This window comes from Rana temporaria, chromosome 11, assembly GCF_905171775.1.
Source record: "Rana temporaria chromosome 11, aRanTem1.1, whole genome shotgun sequence".
NCBI classification, from domain to species: Eukaryota; Metazoa; Chordata; class Amphibia; order Anura; family Ranidae; genus Rana; species Rana temporaria.
The window spans coordinates 19133802-19154336 of NC_053499.1; the positions used below are offsets into that span (position 1 = coordinate 19133802).

The 20535-nt window shown below is 46.6% G+C and overlaps 1 protein-coding gene across 1 annotated transcript in view; it reads right to left on the bottom strand.

The window, feature by feature from the left end:
* Positions 1–3043: 3043 nt before the first annotated feature.
* Positions 3044–20535, bottom strand: part of NAT10 (N-acetyltransferase 10) — a 56415-nt gene continuing 38923 nt past the window's right edge. Inside the window, exons 22-29 of the mRNA XM_040328100.1 lie at positions 18868–18964; positions 13864–13974; positions 13594–13766; positions 11897–12016; positions 11661–11759; positions 11504–11577; positions 11190–11270; positions 3044–4175 (exon numbers count right to left, since the gene is read on the bottom strand). Coding sequence (XP_040184034.1) covers positions 4043–4175; positions 11190–11270; positions 11504–11577; positions 11661–11759; positions 11897–12016; positions 13594–13766; positions 13864–13974; positions 18868–18964 — 888 coding nt within the window. The 3' untranslated portion in view covers positions 3044–4042. The remainder of the gene's footprint in view (positions 4176–11189; positions 11271–11503; positions 11578–11660; positions 11760–11896; positions 12017–13593; positions 13767–13863; positions 13975–18867; positions 18965–20535) is intronic.

Below are 20535 nucleotides of genomic sequence, written 5' to 3' on the forward strand. Positions count from 1 at the left end.
AAAAAAAAAAAATAGCACCGTTTTGCGTTAAAAAGTCCTTGCCCTTTCCAAATACGCAGCAGCCGGAAAAGAATCATGGATGTGAACGTGTCCCATAGGAAAACATGTAACTGAACTGTAGTGTGTTTCTGCAAAAAGCACCAAAAAACAGGAGGTGTGACCCTGGCCTGAGAGGCTTAGTAACATAATGGGGTTAAAAAAGAGCAAATGATCGCTACTGTAAGGGGTTCATTTTTTTACTGTGTGAAATATTTACAGTAGCGATTTGCTTTTTGTACTATAAAGGACTAATTTTAGTTTTTTTAACCCCATTTTGTTACTGGCCGATTAATAGATTATGAAATGAATCTGTCAGTTTTTTTGACCGATACTACTAAAAAAAAAAAAAAGTGAATATCGGCCACCGATAAATCGGTTGATCCCTACAACTAACAACCACTTCCCTTTGTACTGAAGACAAAAGGCACATATTTAACCCCTTGGTGCTAGCCGCATGCAAATATACAGCCTCTCGGCGGGTGGGCCTTGGCGCTGAGCAGCCCCCATATTTGCGTGAATTATCGTATATACAGCTGGGCCGAGACCACGCACCCTCCTGGCACAGTTACCTGCGCCTAAAGCAGTTGCGAGCTTTACAATCATAGGACCATTGTGACAGCCAATCACTGATCATAAACCCCGCCCTGGGAGGTGCCAGCGCTAAGAGGTTAAGGAGGAGTGAGCGTTGTCACCAGGGACAGGATTTCCAGGTGAGAAAGTCTAACAGGGATCCTCAAACTACGGCCCTCCAGCTGTTGCAGAACTACACATCCCATGAGGCATTGTAAAACTCTGACATTCACAGATATGACAAGGCATGGTGGGAATTGTAGTTCCTGAACAACTGGAGGGCCATAGTTTGAAGACCCCTGGTCTAAAAGAACAAAAAACAAATGCAGACACCATATCTAAGGACTGATAAGCTGGAATATGTTACGTTTTGCAGTTTTCTTATGCTTTAAAAAGACAGGGATCGCCAAACTATGGCCCTCCAGCTGTTGCGGGAACTACACGTCCCATGAGGCATTGTAAAACTGTGACATTCACAGGCATGATGGGAATTGTAGTTCCTAAACAACTGTCGGGGGGCATAGTTTGGAGACCCCCTGCTTTAAGTAAACCTTAATTGAGGCTGCAACTCTCCTCTCAATGTGAGAGCCGAGATTGGCTGAGAAGTCAGTACCGGCCAGTGCGGCCACGGCCTGTACTAATAAATGCTGACTCAAGACAGTGTGCAGGTATTGGGCAAAATTACACCCCCCAGGTCAGGATATCCTGTAAGGAACCAATAATTACAGCTCAACCAATCACACAACTTTATTAGGTTGGCCATTTCCTTTCAAGGGGACCTGTCAGGAGAGTTGTGGCCACCATTCTGTACTGGAAGCATCCACTGCTGACTCCCAGAAGCTATGCTCGTTCCAGGGCAGAGCTCACATCCTCCCACACTGTGATGGGATTTCTGGAAGTAGCGCACCTTCCTGGATTAGCAGGATCTTACAGCAATGGAGGGGATCCCCCTCAGCAGAGCCCAGCTGTCCTCTCACCTCCTCTATAATAATAGCAGTGTTTGCACCTTATAGAGCAGGGATATGCAATTCGCGGACCTCCAGCTGTTGCAGAACTACAATTCCCATGAGGCATAGAAAGACTCTGAAAGCCACAAGCATGACATGCAGAGGCATGATGGGACTTGTAGTTTTGCAACAGCTGGAGGTCAACTAATTGCATACCCCTGTTATAGAACACCTGAGCGACGTGTATTACAGGAGTGGATATCTAATGTGTTATTACAGTTTGGTAATGAGATGTTACAATCTGCCAATATGTTCTGTTCTAAAAGAAACAGTTAGAGGTTATTGGTTAACAAAAAAAAAAACTGTTTTTATTGGACTAAAGTTCGATGCAATTTTTCATACTGATGTAATGTTTCAGAAAACATTTATAGACAATAAAAAACAAATGTGTAAAACTTTTACATGGAAAGATGAACAGAATATTCTGTACAATGCGAAAGTGGAGAGAAAAATCATTTTAAGCAAACGAAAGCAGCCAATCCAATTGCTCTCACAGCAAAAAAAAAAAAAAAAAGTGGGGGGGGAGATTTTGTCAGGAGATAAAAGCAGCTTGGTGTGATCAGCCAATCCTTAATGTGGATTTAAATCTCTGTTTAGAAAAATAAATAAATAAAATGCTGACAGGTCGGGTTTTTAATGACAGAAGAGGCCCTATTGGTCTGTTCATAAATCCTTCTCCCTGACTGTCTGCGGTAATCTATGTGCAGCTCAGAGTACATTTACAACACTACTCTGCGCCACTATGAAGTCACTCCCAGGGGCGTGTACAGGAGTGACATCATCATGGCCAGCAGAAGACGGAAGTGCCCAGGACCAGCTGGATGGTTTTCTTTGACAATAAAAGTTTGCTATAATGTGCACATCATGGCATAAACCACCTAGGGGTCCTATTAAAAATAAAAATGTAGCTAAGTTTAATTCCGCTTCAATACATATTCATTATGAAGCAAATCTGACACACTAGTCATGCAATGCTTGCTTCCATCAGAGCTAAACCCCACAGGTGTCATGCTTTTTCTACAAGCACCTGCTGCAATTTTGTTTTGGGGGGGGGGGGGGGGGGTGTAGAGGGTTGCCGCTGTGCATACAAAGATATTACATCAAATGTAACATCGGAAGATCCCTTAGGAGCTATATTCTTTTAAAAGTGTACTCATAATGGCAGAAAGGGATCACATGGGGTGAAAACAAAGTGGGGCTGACTTACTAAGAGAACGCAGAATCTGGTGCAGCTCTGCATGGTGGCCAAATCAGCTCCTAACTTCACAGACCACCCATTGTTCTCTATGGAGCGGCAGGTACCCGCTGACACCCAATCCGGTCAACTAAAAACAGACAGACGAGGATACATTCCCCCATCCGCCAATCAGGTCGGATGGAAACAGATAGGCAGTCCATTTCCATCCGGCTGCCGCATAGAGAACAGCGGGCTGTGTCTGCGCTACATAGAGGAACGGACACAGACCTGTCATCATAAACAGAGAGATCCCCGGATTCCACTCCGTCTGAAAGGGGCCTTAAGCTTTGATAATAAAAAAATTATTGTTTCTATGCAGAGCTGCACCAGCTTTTGTAAATCAACGCCAACGTCTCTGGGAATGCCTACGAGCTGCAGTTTCTCACCACTTGTTTTCACATGCTTTCCAAGAAAAAAAATCATTGCATGTCTCTTGACATTGAATCAACCAAGTAAACAGAAAAAAAACAGCATAACATTTGACAACAATGTGGACTTTGTACAGCCTACATATATACAGTTCTCTTGGTCTATATAGGATTATACACAAGGCACATATAGAGGAATAAACACCCCACCTATATACAGAATCATCAAGGGATGAGCCCGATAATAGTCCTCCCTCCTGCCGCAGGTACCAGGATGACGGGGCCTCCTCGGGGTGACTGTGGACAGGATGACGGGGGGCCTCCTCGGGGTGACTGTGGACAGGATGACGGGGCCTCCTCGGGGTGACTGTGGACAGGATGACGGGGGCCTCCTCGGGGTGACTGTGGACAGGATGACGGGGGGCCTCCTCGGGGTGACTGTGGACAGGATGACGGGGGGCCTCCTCGGGGTGACTGTGGACAGGATGACGGGGGGCCTCCTCGGGGTGACTGTGGACAGGATGACGGGGGGCCTCCTCGGGGTGACTGTGGACAGGATGACGGGGGGCCTCCTCGGGGTGACTGTGGACAGGATGACGGGGGGCCTCCTCGGGGTGACTGTGGACAGGATGACGGGGGGCCTCCTTGGGGTGACTGCGGACAGGATGACGGGGGGCCTCCGCGGGGTGACTGTGGACAGGATGACGGGGGGGCCTCCGCGGGGTGACTGTGGACAGGATGACGGGGGGGCCTCCTCGGGGGGTGACTGTGGACAGGATGATTACCGCACACCCCTCATACATCAGCAAAGCCCCAACTGATCACTTTCTAAACTTCTGCGTCTTGTCTTTGTTGTTCTTCAGCTTTTTGTCTTTGTTGTCCTTGTTGTTCCTTAGCTTTTTCTGGAACTTCCCACCGCTCTTCTCCGGCTGGTCCAGTTTCCGTTTCTTATCGCTGCAAGGATCAAATTTCAGAACATTACTAGAATCTGTGAAATTAAACTCTCAGCCACCAAATTCCAGCTTCACATTCAGCTACCATTTGTATCAAAATCTGTTGGTTTCAGCATTCTGTAACCCCCTGTACAGCAGTGCTCAAACTAGAAAAGGGAGAAGCAGCAGTGACAGCCAATCAGGGCTCCAGTGGTTTGTGCTGTACTGTTACTTAAATGGGGGGGGGGGGGGGTGCCAGGCTGATGAAATGTTCTCAAATGCCATGTTACCCAGAGCTTAGCTGTAATTACAAAGCATGGGTACAATCATAGGTGTGCGCAGGGGGGTGGGCATCCTAATCAATATGTACGTTGCCGATTTCCCCTACTTCCCGGGGGCTGCTGGTTTCCCTCCTCTCCCCCGGCTGCTACAGGGAGATTTCAGGATGGATAGCAGAGGAATGGCTAGTAAATAGTTCCTTTTCTAAATGCACACACTCGCTCACTGTGTTCATTCATAACTGAAGCATAGTGTTTACTAGGCTTCAGTTTGTGAATAAAGAGATTTTTAATACAGCTTACCTGTAAAATCTTTTTCTTGGAGTACATCACGGGACACAGAGCAGCATATTCATTACTATGTGGGTTATATGGAGTACCTTCAGGTGATGGACACTGGCAATCTCAAACAGGAAGTCCCCTCCCTATATAACCCCCTCCCATAGGAGGAGTACCTCAGTTTTGTAGCAAGCAGTATGCCTCCCAAAATGGTCCCCATAAGAGGGGTGGGAGCTCTGTGTCCCGTGATGTACTCCAAGAAAAAGATTTTACAGGTAAGCTGTATTAAAAATCTTTTTCTTTATTGTACATCACGGGACACAGAGCGGCATATTCATTACTATATGGGATGTCCCAAAGCAATGCTTACAATGAGGGGAGGGAGAACATCTTCCCAAGACAAAAGGATTTAATTTAGAGATAAACTCAAATCATAATAAATCCAACTTAGTTGAGAAAAAATAATTTTAAATTTAACTCAAAAGGGAGCCCCCGGAAATCGAGGGTCTCAAACTGCAGCCTGCAGCACTGCCTGCCCAAAGGCTGTATCAGTATTCCGTCTTACGTCCAACTGGTAGAATTTTGTAAACGTGTGGACAGAAGACCAGGTTGTCGCCTTGCAAACTTGAGCCATAGAGATCTGGTGGTGTGCTGCCCAGGAGGTGCCCATGGCCCTAGTAGAATGAGCCTTTAATGATAACGGAGGAGGCAACCCCTTCAAGCCGTAGGCCTGAGTGATTAACTGTTTAATCCACCTCGAGATGGTGGACTTTGCAGCTGCCTGCCCCTTCTTGGGCCCATCCGGTAAAATGAACAACACATCTGTTTTCCGGATCTTCTCTGTAGCTTTAAGATAGGCCTTCATGGCCCTGACAATATCCAAGGAATGCAGCAACCCTTCCTTTCTGGAAGTAGGTTTAGGAAAGAAGGATGGTAATACCAAATCCTGGTTTAGATGAAAACTGGATATAACCTTTGGTAGAAAGGAAGGATGAGGACGGAGAACCACCCTGTCCTTATGCAAAATAAGATATGGTTCCTTACAGGATAAGGCTGCCAATTCTGACACTCTTCTGGCGGAAACTATGGCGACCAAAAATACCAACTTCCTTGTCAGTAAAACCAAAGGAATCTCAGCCAACGGCTCAAAAGGTTGTTTCTGTAAACTTGACAGAACAAGATTTAAATCCCACGGACAAAGTGGGGATTTAACTGGAGGATTAATACGCAAGACCCCTTGAATGAAGGTCTTAACCAGCGAGTAGGTGGCCAGCGGCCGCTGAAACCACACTGACAAAGCTGAAATCTGTCCCTTGATTGTGCTTAATGCCAGGCCTTTATCCACTCCTAGCTGGAGAAAACTTAATACTCTATCGATGGTAAACTTGCGAGAAAGCCATAGCTTGGACTCACACCAGCCTGCATAGGCCTTCCAGACCCTGTAATAAATTACCCTAGAGACCGGTTTCCTGGCTCTGATTAGGGTAGAGATTACTTTCTGAGACAGACCTCTACCCCTGAGAATCAGGGATTCAGCTTCCAGGCCGTCAAATTTAGATGCCGTAAGGCAGGGTGGAGGATCGAACCTTGCGATAGCAGGTCTGGCCGTAGAGGAAGAGTCCAAGGGTCTCCCACTACCATCTTCAGGATTAGTGAATACCATGCCCTTCTGGGCCATGCTGGAGCTACCAGGATGACTGGTATGTGCTCCACCCTGATCCTGCGCAGCAGGCGGGGTAGTAACTGGAGCGGGGGAAAAGCATAAAGAAGTTTGAACTGATGCCAAGGGCAAACCAGCGCATCGGTTCCGCAGGCCATCGGATCCCTTGAGCGGGATATGAACCTGTCTAGCTTCTTGTTGAGTCTTGATGCCATGACATCCACGTCCGGCACTCCCCATCTCTGGCAGAGTGTCTGAAAGACCTGTGGATGTAGAGACCATTCCCCCGGCAACAGAGTCTGGCGACTTAAGAAGTCCGCCTGAAGGTTGTCCACTCCGGGAATGAATATAGCCGATATGCAGGGCACATGAGCTTCTGCCCACAGGAGAATCAAGCTCACCTCTCTCTGAGCGGCTTGACTCTTGGTTCCCCCTTGGTGATTTATGTATGCCACAGCCGTGGCATTGTCCGATTGAATTCTCACCGGGAACCCCTGCAACTTGGACGTCCAAGCCCTGAGGGCTAGTCGAGCAGCTCTGAGTTCCAAGATGTTGATGGGCAACTGCTTCTCTGGCTTTGCCCAAGTACCCTGGCGAGTGCAACCATCCAAAATTGCTCCCCAGCCCGTCAGGCTGGCGTCTGTGGTTACTATCTTCCAAGCCACTGGGCTGAAAGACTTCCCCTTCAGTAGATTCTGAGGGTCTAACCACCAACACAGACTTTGTCGGACTCTTGATGAGAGCGGCAAAGGGATATCTAAGGCCTGTGGCCTCCTGCTCCATGCCGACAGGATGGCTGCCTGCAGGATGCGAGTGTGGCTCTGGGCGTACGGTACCGCCTTGAACGTGGCCACCATCTTCCCTAGTAACCGCATACATAGGCGGACAGTTGGTTCTTTCTTGCTTAGAACCAGTAGGATTAACTCCTTGATGGCTTTGACCTTTATCAGAGGCAGAAACACCCTTTGTTGTTCTGTGTCTAACCTCATGCCGAGGTATTCCAACTGCCTTGTGGGCTGGAATGCTGATTTTTCTCAATTTAGGACCCAGCCGAACCTCTCGAGGTACTGCACTGTGAGGGCCACTGCTCGTTCCAAGCCAGGAGACGAGTGATCTATGACTAGGAGGTCGTCCAGATACGCTAGGATAGTGACCCCTTGGATCCTTAGATTGGCTAGGATTGGAGCTAGGACCTTCGTAAACACCCGGGGGGCCGTAGCCAACCCGAAGGGAAGCGCCACGAATTGGAAATGACGAGAAGCGTAGAAATCTTTGATGTGGCTGGTAAATTGGAACATGAAGGTAAGCATCCTTTATGTCTATGGATGCCATAAAGTCTTCCTTCTGAAGTGCGGCAGCTGCTGACCGCACGGATTCCATCCGAAATGAGCGGACCTTTAGGTATGCATTCACCATTTTTAAGTCCAAAATTGGCCTGACGTCGCCGTTGGGCTTTGGGATAATGAATAGGTTGGAGTAGAAACCTAGCCCCTGTTCTTGGACTGGTACCTCTACTATTACCTCCTGAGAGAGTAGATGATTCAATGCCGCCCTTAATGCGGCTCCCTTCCTCGGATCGTTTGGTACTCTTGACTCCTGAAAATGAGGAGGAGGAAACTTTAGGAAGTCTAGTTTGTAGCCTGTAGCCACGGAAGACCGTACCCATCTGTCGGGAATGCTGGCCTCCCAAACCTCTGTAAAGAGACGCAGTCTTCCCCCCACCTTTGTGGGTGGGGGCGCCCCTTCATAAGGCCGACTTGGGGGCTGGCTTTGCTGGCTTGCGAAACCACTGCTTCTTGCTTCCGGCGGCCTGTCCCTGCGATTTGTTAAAGTTTGATCTTGCAGGAGGCCGTCGATACTGTTTGGTATTGGAGGGCCCCTGCCCAGGGGAGTACTGTCGTTTAAACGCAGGCCCCCGCAACTTCTTCTTGGTGGGCAACAGAGTACTTTTTCCGTTTGAAATGGTCTGAATGTATTTATCCAGGTCTTCTCCGAAGAGTCGTCCTCCATGGAAGGGGAACCCTACCAGGAGCTTCTTGCATGGGGGCTCTGCCTCCCAGCTCTTTAACCATAAGAGTCTTCTCATATGGATAAGGGATAACGATAAACGTGACGCTTGCTGGATAGAATCCTTAATCGCATCTACCGTAAAGCGTATGGCCCTAGGGACATCCGAAAATTCTTCTGCCTGGTGGGCAGGAATAAGTTTAAGCATCTGCTTAGCTTGATCCGATAATGCTTGTGCAACCCCAATTGCAGCCACAGCTGGCTGCACTACTGCCCCTGCAGTAGTGAAAGAGGTTTTAAGTAGCGTTTCCAAGCGTTTATCAACCGGATCCTTGAACACCTGTATGTTTTCTACAGGGCATGTTAAAGATTTGTTAACACATGAGATGGCTGCGTCCACAGCCGGGGCTGCCCATCTCTTGGAAAATTTCTCTTCCATAGGATATAAGGCAGAGAATCTTTTAGGTGGTACAAAGATTCTATCTGGCTTGGTCCAATCTTGGAACATAACTTCCTCTAGCAGGGGATGTATCGGAAAAACCGCATTGCTTTGAGGCGTTTTTAGTGAGCCCAAGGCTGAAACCGTTGATACTTGGAGATCTGGTACTGGCAAGTTGAATGTCCTATGGACCAAGTCTGTTAATACTTGAACCCACCAGCTCTCCCCTTAGGAGGCTGCGCCAGACTCCTCCGTACCCGGATCCTCGATCCCTGAACTAACTTGGTCCTTGTCCAAGAGGTCGTCCAATTCCCCTGCGGAAGGGACCTCCTCATCTGAGGGTCCACGCTCGGGCGACGGAGACCTATTCCGTTTTCTGCCATGCATAGCCTTGGCTATCATCTTTTCCATTCTTTTTTCCATCTCCCTTAGAGAGGTGGATAGTACCTCGTCCGTGACCACCCTAGGGTTGGACTGACCCGTGCCAGCTCCAGCCCCAGATCCCGATGGTCCCACCAAGGCTCCCTCTGGGGAAAGCAGCGGCATGACTTTGTCTGAGACCTCAGACTCTCTGGGGGAATCCCCACCTCTTGTACCCTCTGCCATGGTACAATACCGAGGTACGCCTGCTACTTAACGGTGTTTGGAAGAATAAACAGTTATTTGCCCAAAAACCCTTATGGGGAAAAAAATGCCTTCTTTCTTATAAATGTTTTTTTTTTTTTTTTTTTAACCAAAAGAAAGAAAAACCATTCTGTCCCCTTTAGTAGTATTGCCAAAAAAAAAAACTGCTGAAAAAGAACACCTATCTCTAGGCTAAAGGACAGTCTTTCTCAAGACTGTAATACTCTTTCTTGGCCACTGTGTGTCCTCGGCGCCCCACGCTGCCGCTCTGGTCCTTCCTCTCTCAGTTCCAACACTCACTGAGCTGGGAACACAATGGAAGGGCCGCCCCTTCTTTTTACCTACTGGCCCGCCCTTCCCCTGTCAGCTAACGGCGCGAAATTGCGCCCATATCACGGGGACGAGCGCGTGTGCCCGCCGGCGGGGGGGGCCAGACGAGGAGGTCAGAGGCTGATCCTGCCGTCCAGGCCAGGATCTTCCCTAAGGAATCATGGACACCGAGCGGCATGTTCCCCTGCAGCAACCGCCTGGACCTCTCTGAGCAGGCTTTGCAGGTAAGAGCATTCTGTACACCCCCAGCTCTTTACATAAAAAAACAGTATATTTTCTCAGGGGCTTCTCTTAGAGAGAAGCCCCCCTGGAAAACCTGCTGCGAACCAAGTTCCGCAAGTTTCCCCATCACTTACCTGCTCCATGCCGCAGGACTTTGCACAGCAAGAGGCCCAATGTTCCCCCATCTCCGTGGGGTGTCTAGACCTTCAGGCCCTGGGTTCCTATGAAGGATCCACTGTCCTGGGCCCATATAGCACTCTGGCAACAGAAACATTAGGCCCCCAAAGGTTTCTAAGTCCTGGGCCCAGAGTCCAGCTCTCTAGACAGAAAGCATTATGGGCTATACCCCATTGGTTTGGGGTCCGGTTGCTGACCACTTTAGCACTGAGGCCCTTGGACAGAACCGGTTAGCCCACCTTAATCCCAAGGATGTGGAGGCAAGCTAAACCATGACCAACACCTAAGACACTGGCGTAAAAACTGAGGTACTCCTCCTATGGGAGGGGGTTATATAGGGAGGGGACTTCCTGTTTGAGATTGCCAGTGTCCATCACCTGAAGGTACTCCATATAACCCATATAGTAATGAATATGCCGCTCTGTGTCCCGTGATGTACGATAAAGAAAAATAAGGAACCGCTCAGCACAGAGCACTTCCCATTCATTCACTGGACAGTATAGCTGAGGCTACAGAAAAATTATGTGTGTTAGAGATTTGGGGTGCACACCCTAATGCAATAGGCCGCACACACCTATGGGTACAATAAAATCAAATCCATCTATAGGCAGGTTGGTTGTACTGACGTCAATCCATCAATCGCCTTCAGTATTACCAGTCTGTCAGATCTTTTGCATGTGATTACTCCCGGCGGCTGTAGCAGCCAGTAGAAATCATTGTGTTTTGCTGGTTGTAAAGGCTGTCCGCCAGCAGGACATTAGATTGGGAATTCCCCCATCAGCACTGTCTAAGTTGATGGAGGAATCTAGCGATTTTATTTCCTGCACCCTGTGGCAACAGGAAAGAAAATTGCATAATCTATGGCCTGCTTAACATATAAAAATAGATAATAATAATAATAATAATAATAATAATAATAATAATAATGAGGGGCTGCAGGTGAAATCTGGAATGCAGACTGCTGGAGGATCTATGGCAGGGATCTACTTTTTCCAGTAAATAAAATAGCAGCATACTGACCTTTTCACACTGATAACAGATGCAGCCTTGCCAGTCTTTAGAACCTCGTTCCACTCGTCATCATCACCCCGGATCACGTATCTGCAGATAAAGTATCATGCATATTCAGGATTCTTACAAAACGCCGCCGCCGCGCCCCCAGCTTCCACAGAAAAAGGCCTGGTTCACACCTATGAATTTTTTGTGCATTTTGCAGAAACCATGTAACATGGTTTCCTATGGAACACAATCTGTAGTGCAAATCTGCAAAATACAAAAAGCACTAAAAAAAATCCTTAAGTGTGAATCAGACCCAAGTCAACAACTTCACTTACTGCGATAGATTGATTCCTTGCAACTTCTGCACCTCCTCTTTGTGCTTCTGCTGGAACTCCCTGGCTGCCTCTTCCTAAAGGAACAAAGAATAGCAATGTTCAGGGGAGTGTGGCGGCGACCAATCAAAACATCTTCACAGACGTAAGCGAATCTCACCAGATCATCATTGAGGGATTGCAAGGTGGGCTCCATAACCACCTCCTTGACGGCCCCCATCTGTTCCTCCACAGCCTTCTCCTGAACCCGGTTAAATACCTGGAGACCCAAAAACATAAAATAAGTACTGGTCCAACTGCAAGAGATCATTTTTGTTTGCCAAGGGTCGGGCTACACACACACTAGTGATAATTGGTGTGATTCATCATAATAATACGGAGCTTTAGTAAAGTTACCTGGACAATTTTGCGGATGACGCGGTTAAACAGACCCATTAGCTGACTGACGGGCAGTTCAATCTCCTTCTCCAGCTGATCCATAGTCTTGTGCTGCAGCCCGATTCCCAGGAGCAGAGCCTGTGGGGGGAAAGAGGAGAAACCGGGATGAAAAACACTACAAGGAAGATTTCTTCAGAGAACATTCACCAAGCAAAGGGCATCTTCCCCATCCAACAACTGAGGACATACTGGCTGGCAGAAGGTTGCTTACTGCATATGTTGCAACAACCACACAGCACTTTCAGGACTAAGTGAAATACACTATATTACCAAAAGTATTGGGACGCCTGCACATAAACTTTAATGGCATCCCAGTCTTATAGCCGGATTCAGGTAGGGGCGCGTATCTTTAAGGCGGCGCAGCGTATCGTATTTACGCTACGCCGTCTTAAGTCAGAGAGGCAAGTACTGTATTCATGAAGCACTTGCCTCCTAACTTACGGCGGCGTAGCGTAAATGGGGCTGGCGTAAGCGCGCCTAATTCAAATGAGGATGGGGGGGCGTGTTTTATGTTAATTACTCGTGACCCGACGTGATTGACGTTTTTTACGAACGGCGCATGCGCCGTCCGTGTACATATCCCAGTGTGCATTGCTCCAAAGTACGCCGCAAGGACGTATTGGTTTCGACGTGAACGTAAATTACGTCCAGCCCCATTCACGGACGACTTGCGCAAACGACGGAAAATTTAAAAATTTCGACGCGGGAACGACGGCCATACTTAACATTGGCTACGCCTCCTAGGGGGCAGCTTTATCTTTACGCGGCGTATCTCTTACGGAAACAGCGTATATTTACTGCGACGGGCGCACGTACGTTCATGAATCGGCGTATCTAGTCATTTACATATTCTACGCCGAACTCAACGGAAGCGCGGCCAGCCTAAAAATGACACTTTAAGATACGACGGCTTAGGAGACTTACGCCGCTCGTATCTTAGTCTAATTTAAGCGTATCTGGTTTCCAGAATACGCTTAAATTTACAACGGCGTAGATTCAGAGTTACGACGGCGTATCTACTGATACGCCGGCGTAACTCTGTATGAATCTGACTATTAGTCCGTAGGGTTCAATATTGAGTTGGCCCCGCCCTTTGCAACTATAATAGCTTCAAATCTTCTGAGAAGGCTGTCCACAACGTTTAGGACTGGAGCTCAGTCATGTTGGAACAGGAAGGGGCCATCCCCAAACTGTTCCCACAAAGTTGGGAGCATGAAATTGTCCAAAATGTCTTGGTATGCTGACACCTTAAGAGTTTCCTTCACTGGAACTAAGGGGCCAAGCCCACCCCCTGAAAAAACTCCACACCATAATCCCCCCTCCAACCAAATGATTGCACCAGTGCACAGAGTCCTGACCTCAACTTGACAGAGCACCTTTGGGATGAATTAGAGTGGAGACTGTGAGCCAGGCCTTCTCGTCCAACAAAAGTGCCCAACCTCGCAAATGCTCTTCTGGAAAAATGGTCAAACATTCCCATAGACACCCTCCTAAACCTTGTGGACGGCCTTCCCAGAAGAGTTAAAGCTGTTATAGCTGCAAAGGGTGGGCCAACTCAATATTGAACCCTACAGACTAAGACGTCATTAAAGTTCATGTAAAGACAGGCGTCCCAATACTTTTGGTAATATAGTGTACATCGCAGGACTACTTACATTCTGGGCAACTGACAGGTTGAAGCTTCCAAGTCGCTGCAAGAAGACCAGTCGTGCAATCGAGGGTATGAGATCCATGATCAGGTGATAGTCCACCATGTTCTGAGAATACATCTCTAACCTCTTGAGGTCGTACGGTGTAAAAGAGGCTTCCAGCTCTGAACGTGTGATCGCTGAGGGGGGAGAAGACGATGGAAGTCGGCAGATTAAATGATGCTCAACCCAAAGAAACACATAAAACAAAAGAACGGAAATTATACTTGAACGCACAACTCTGAGATTCTTTCTTGACGTTTTTGTTCTGTAGCATATTCAGCGCCACCGATGGGGAGAAATTGCTGAACTGATAGGACAATAAAGAGAGGAAACGTCTTCGGAAATCTGCATGAAAAAAAAAAAAAAAACAGATCCAAGTGATGAGAGTTCAGTACAAAGATTAAACCACCTAATCCGATGTCCCATCTGAAGAGGAAAACTATAGGTTTTTATTACGTTTTTTTATAACATTCACTCCATACGATGGAGGTTTTCCTTACGGATCGCCCTCTTTCTGCATGGAAGAAAACCTCCATCGTATGGAGTGAATGTTATTAAAAAAAATAAAAACCTATAGTTTTTTTAAAAAGGTTTTTAAGTTTTAAACTGATGTTTCATCCCTGATTTTCTATTTTACAAATAAAGCAGTTGTAAATCCTAATTTTTATCCTTCAGGCCGGGTTCACACTTGTCCGACAAACGCTCCGACATTGGGAGCACATGACGCGTGAAAATCAATGTCTCCCTATGAGAGGCGTCTTAACTGGTACATCACAAGTCGGTCCGACTTTGAAAATGCTCCCTGTACTACTTTGGTCCGACTTTGATCCTACTTCAGCCCATTGAATATCATTGAAATCGGATCGAAGTAGGAGCCTTGTCCTTACCATCCGACTTTTGACAGCCAACATTGTGATAACGGCAGCAGTAAAAGGAATTTATCTCACACTGGGATTGTTTTGATTGGTCAAAGAACAAGTCAGACTATCACAAAGTCGGATCAAAGTAGTATCCTGTTCATGAAAGTCGATGGATGTAGGACCAATGTAGGACCCATGTAGAACCCATGTAGGACCCATGTAGGACCCATGTAGGACCCAATGTAGGACCCATGTAGGACCCATGTAGGACCCATGTAGGACCCATGTAGCAGAGCAAAGTAGGATGAAAGTGTGTAGTATAGTGTGAACCCAGACTCAAAATGTAGTGTGTGGGGGGTAGAGTAACAATTCCTACCCCAAGGTCATTGACAAAATTGAAAAAATCCGTGAAACAATTCAACAGAAAAAAAAAAAAAAACACAACAAACCTCACTCCTATAAATCAAGAAGGAAACATCAATATAAATGGTCTACTACTAAATTTACACTGGACCCAATCACCACTGATACCACTAAAAGCATCATCAGAAGCCTCCGAGACAGTACATCAAACGACATTATTCCCACTGAACTTCTGAAAGAATGTTCCGACATCTTGGCACCCACGCGATCACACACCTTATAAATCAATCATTTTAAAGAAGGTATGGTTCCGACCTCCCTCAAGCAAGGTATAATCAAACCCCTTCTAAAGAAACCCAACCTCCCTCAATCTGCTTTCTCTTTGCCCTACTTCTCTCTCCCCCCCCCCTTCTCTTTCCTTTCTCTTTGTGTGTTGTTTTTGTTTGGTCTTATGTTGCAAAATATGGGCGGTCGATTCCAGACATAGCTGTTGGGCATTACTCTTACTCTTTGCATGTCCCTTAGTACTTACAAAAGCTGTATTGAGTACCCCGACTGGCAATTTCCTATCCTTGCATGAGTCCAACGGGCCTGTAGTACACTGCACTATGTCCTCCTTGATTCACGATTCCCTGCCACTTCTAGGTTCCTTATGTGACCCCCCCCCCCCCTTTTTTTTTTATTGGCGTGAATGAGCCCAAAGATACCAAAGGCAGTATCTTTGGGCTCATTCTTTCCTGAATATTGAACCTTATGCCTTCCCTTTTGTTGGAACTATGTACTCATACCTTTTGCTGTATGTTTTATAGTATTATGTATACAAATCTATGAAAATTTTTCAATAAAAATGTTGTAAAAAAAAAAAAAAAAGAAACCCAACCTAGACCTCAAATACCCAAACCATCGTCAACCTGTAACCAGCCTTAACGTCTTTTCCAAGACCATTGAGAAAGCAGTAGTAGAACATCTACAACGCCATTTGGACACCAACAAACTACTGGACCCACTACAAATCGGGTTACCGCCCAGGTCACGGGACGGAAACGGCGCTTCTCAAAATATGGGATGACGCCCTAGAAGCAGCAGGAGATGATGGAGAATCATGTCTACTGGTGCTGCTGGACCTGAGAGTGGCTTTTGACACAGTAGACCACAAAATGTTGCTAACTCGCCTCACAGAAGTAGCCAAAGTCGCAGACTCGGATCTACCCTGGTTCGTATCCTTCCTTAGGAATCGATCCCAGACAGTGAAACTAGGAGCCTTCACCTCTGAAGCACGTACCATTTCATGCGCAGTCCCTCAAGGATCAACCCTGTCGCACACACTCTTCAACATCTACTTCCGCCCACTCCTCAAAATCATCAGTTAACAGGACCTGCTCTACCATTCCTACACCGACGACACTCAACTTTACTTTCGCATCAGCAACAAAAAGACCAATATCACGGACTGGAACAATGCCTCACATTGATAGACAATTGGATGACGGAGAGAGCCACCTCAAACTTAATGGATCCAAAAGAGAACTTCTTCTGCTTCACGCAAACCAAAAGACAAACTCTAGGACGACATGGACGCCACCCCCCATTCTGGGACAAACCATCACCCCCAGCACCAAAGTCAAAAGTCTAGGAGTCACCTTTGACTATGACATGACTATGGACGCACAAATAGGATCAGTAGTCAGCGGATCTCATTATCTTCTCCGCTTGCTGCGTAAACTCATCCCCTTCATCCCAGAAGAGGACACAGCAGTAATAGTTGAAACAATTATCAACTCCAGGCTCGCCTATGCAAACTCCCTCTACCCAGGACTACCCAAAAACCAGATTTCTCGGCTTCAAGTCGTCCAGAACACGGCAGCCAGACTGATAACGGGGGGAAACCCCAGGGAATCAATCACCTTGTCACTGAAGACCCTTCATTGGCTGGCGTAAGGGATCGGGTCACATTCAAGGCCCTCTGCCTCACTCACAAATGTACACAAGGAATCGCCCCCCAATAGTTATGCGAGAAAATAAAATACCACAACCCCAATCGCGTTCTTCGATCAACTAACCAAAATCTACTTCAAATCCCCAAGTACCGCTACAAGTCTAAAGGAGAACGAAGATTCGCAGTCCAAGGACCACGGCTGTGGAACGTGCTACCTCCAGACATTCGGATGCAAGAAAATCATCGGGCCTTCAGGAAAAAAGACCCACCTCTTCTGAAGGATAAGGAAGGAAATGGATACCAAGCGCCTTGAGGCGATTAAGTTCGCATTTGTAGCGCTATACAAGTTACTCACTCACTCGAGGTACCATCCCTTGGAAAGCAAATCTAAAAAAAGTAAAAAATTGTTTGCGACTTTAACCACCTAAGGACCCCTTCATGCCGATATACATCAGCAGAATGGCACGTCCGAAGCACCGTGACCGCGAGACCAGCGGACACGATCGCCCCCGGAGTCCCGCGATCGGTCCCCGGAGCTGAAGAACGGGGAGAGCTGTGTGTAAACACGGCTTTCCTGTGCTTCACTGTGGCGGCGTCATCGATCGTGTGATCCCTTTTATAGGGGGACACAATCGATGACATCACACCTACAGCCACACCCCCCCCCTACAATTGTAAACACATGTTAGGTCAGACATAACCCCTTCAGCGCCCCCTTGTGGTTAACTCCCAAACTGCAACTGTCATTTTCACAGTTAACAATGCATTTTAAATGCATGTTTTGCTGTGAAAATGACAATGGTCCCAAAAATGTGTCAAAATTGTCCGAAGTGTCCGCCATAATGTCGCAGTCACGAAAGAAATCGCTGATCGCCGCCATTAGTAGTAAAAAATAGTAAATTAATAAAAATGCAATAAAACTATCCCCTATTTTGTAAACGCTATACATTTTGTGCAAACCAACCGATAAACGCTTATTGTGATTTTTTTTACCAAAAATAGGTAGAAGAATACGTATCGGCCTAAACTGGAGGAAAAAAATAATGTTTTTTTATATATTTTTGGGGGATATTTATTATAGCAAAAAGTAAAAAAATATTGATTTTTTTTCAAAATTGTCGCTCTATTTTTGTTTATAGCGCAAAAAATAAAAACCGCAGAGGTGATCAAATACCACCAAAAGAAAGCTCTATTTGTGGGGAAAAAAGGACGCCAATTTTGTTTGGGAGCCAATTTGCACGACCGCGCAATTGTCTGTTAAAGCGACGCAGTGCCGAATCGCAAAACCTGGCCGGGTCCTTTAGCTGCATTTTGGTCCGGGTCTTAAGTGGTTAAATGTACCCCCTTGTGTATAATAAATGCTAATCAGTTATAAAAAGGTAAACATTTTCTATCACAGTTTTAAAAAGGGGTTTGTTTTTAAAAAAAATATTCTCAAAAGAAGTTGTCCAGGGTGATGTTATCCTGCCCTTGAGATCCGATTTTTTTAAGCCAACGCATTTCGTGGGCTGACCTGCTTCATCAGGGCCTCAGATCCTGTTATCGAATACTGAAACAGTATACAAAAAAAAAACAAACGTTGGATTAAAAAAAAAAAAAAAAAAAAAAAATCGGATCCCAAGGCCAGGATAACATCACCCTGGACAGCTGTTTTGAGAATATGTAAAACAAACCCCCTTTAAAACACTGATATTTTGAATACAATTTTACTTTTATAACCGATTATGGTTTCTTATACCCAAGAGGGTACATTTATAAAAGGACTTTTATATTTAATTTGTTATACTTGCCTGCTTCGTGCAATGCTATTGCACAGAGCGACCCCTTAACTCTTCTGCGTTCCCCCGCTGGCACTGTCTGCTCCTCCTCTTCTCAAAACGCCCCACACAATGCCGCTTGGCCCCGCCTCCCACTCACTCCCTCCCTACCAGATTTGATTGACAGCGGCTGCCATCAAAGCCTCCTGTGAACAATGGAAGAGGGGAGAAAAGCTGCTGCAGACGGGACATTGATGGGTCAAGCGAGACCACAGGTGTTTAAGTGGGGGGCTGGGTAGAGCTGGTTTTTACACATTCATACCTTTCCAAAATGCGGTCAGCCAAGGCTCCTGTTGAGATTCTTCATCTTCCTGAAGACTCTTCAGCATAATGCAGGAGTGCTCCCCCGTGAGGTCATTCTGAGGAAAGACAGCATGAGATTAGGTAGCAGATACTTGTTTATTTGTATCAAACACATCTGGTGAAGAGGCGTCATCACCAATGGCACCAACTATACCAGGCTGAGAAATGGCACAGAACCAACAGACTCCTCACACCCTGAATTCTTACATCAACAATTCACATTAGGTATGATCAGGGCTTATTTCTCAGGGAATAGGTGTAGGCACTCCCTTCTTCTGAGTCAACCCTGAGTCTCCGCCCCCTACCCACCTCCGAGCACCGCTCCTTGTCCCACCCTCTACCCACCACCCAGTATCGCTCCTTTTAGCGAATACAGAATCAAGTATCATTTTGTGGTGCCAAGTAATTTGCATTGAATTTGTTAACTGGTTAACGCCCGCCGCATGTATATGTACGTCCACAGAATGGCACGTACAGGCATATGGGCATACATGTACGTCCCCGCCTTTCCGCGGGTCCGATCGGGACCCCCCCCCCCCCGGTACATGCGGCGGTCGGTAAGCCTCAGGGAGCGATCCGGGATGAGGGCGCGGCTATTCGATCGCGATCGCTCCCCGGAGCTGAAGAACGGGGAGAGCCGTATGTAAACACGGCTTCCCCGTGCTTCACTGTGGCGGCGCATCGATTGTGTCATCCCCTTTATAGGGGAGACTCAATCGATGACGTCAGTCCTACAGCCACACCCCCCTACAGTTGTAAACACACACTAGGTGAACACTAAATCCTACAGCGCCCCCTGTGGTTAACTCCCAAACTGCAACTGTCATTTTCACAATAAACAATGCAATTTAAATGCATTTTTTGCTATGAAAATGACAATGGTCCCAAAAATGTGTCAAAATTGTCCGAAGTGTCCGCCATAATGTCGCAGTCACGAAAAAAAAAAATCGCTGATCGCCGCCATTAGTAGTAAAAAAAAAATAATTAATAAAAATGCAATAAAACTATCCCCTATTTTGTAAACGCTATAAATTTTGCGCAAACCAAATCAAAAACCGCTTATTGCGATTTTTTTTACCAAAAATAGGAAGAATACGTATCGGCCTAAACTGAGGGAAAAAAATGTTATATATGTTTTTGGGGGATATTTATTATAGCAAAAAGTAAAAAATATTGAATTTTTTTCAAAATTGTCGCTCTTTTTTTGTTTATAGCGCAACAAATAAAAACCGCAGAGGTGATCAAATACCACCAAAAGAAAGCTCTATTTGTGGGGGAAAAAAAGGACGCCAATTTTGTTTGGGAGCCACGTCGCACAACTGCGCAATTGTCTGTTAAAGCGACGCAGTGCCGAATCGCAAAACCTGGCCTGGGCATTTAGCAACAAAATGGTCCGGGGCTTAAGTGGTTAATAAAAAGAAAATCAGTAAAACAGATCCACAACAATCCCCCCCTTTCCCCACCAACAATAGATCCACCCCCCCCCCCCCAAAAAAAAGATTTGTCCGCCAGCAACAATGGGCCTGCCACAACAAAACAACAACCCAGCAACAAGAGATCACCCCCGAGAGAATTTGTCCACCAGCAACAATAGATCACAGAGCAGCCAGCATTGATAGACTCTCCT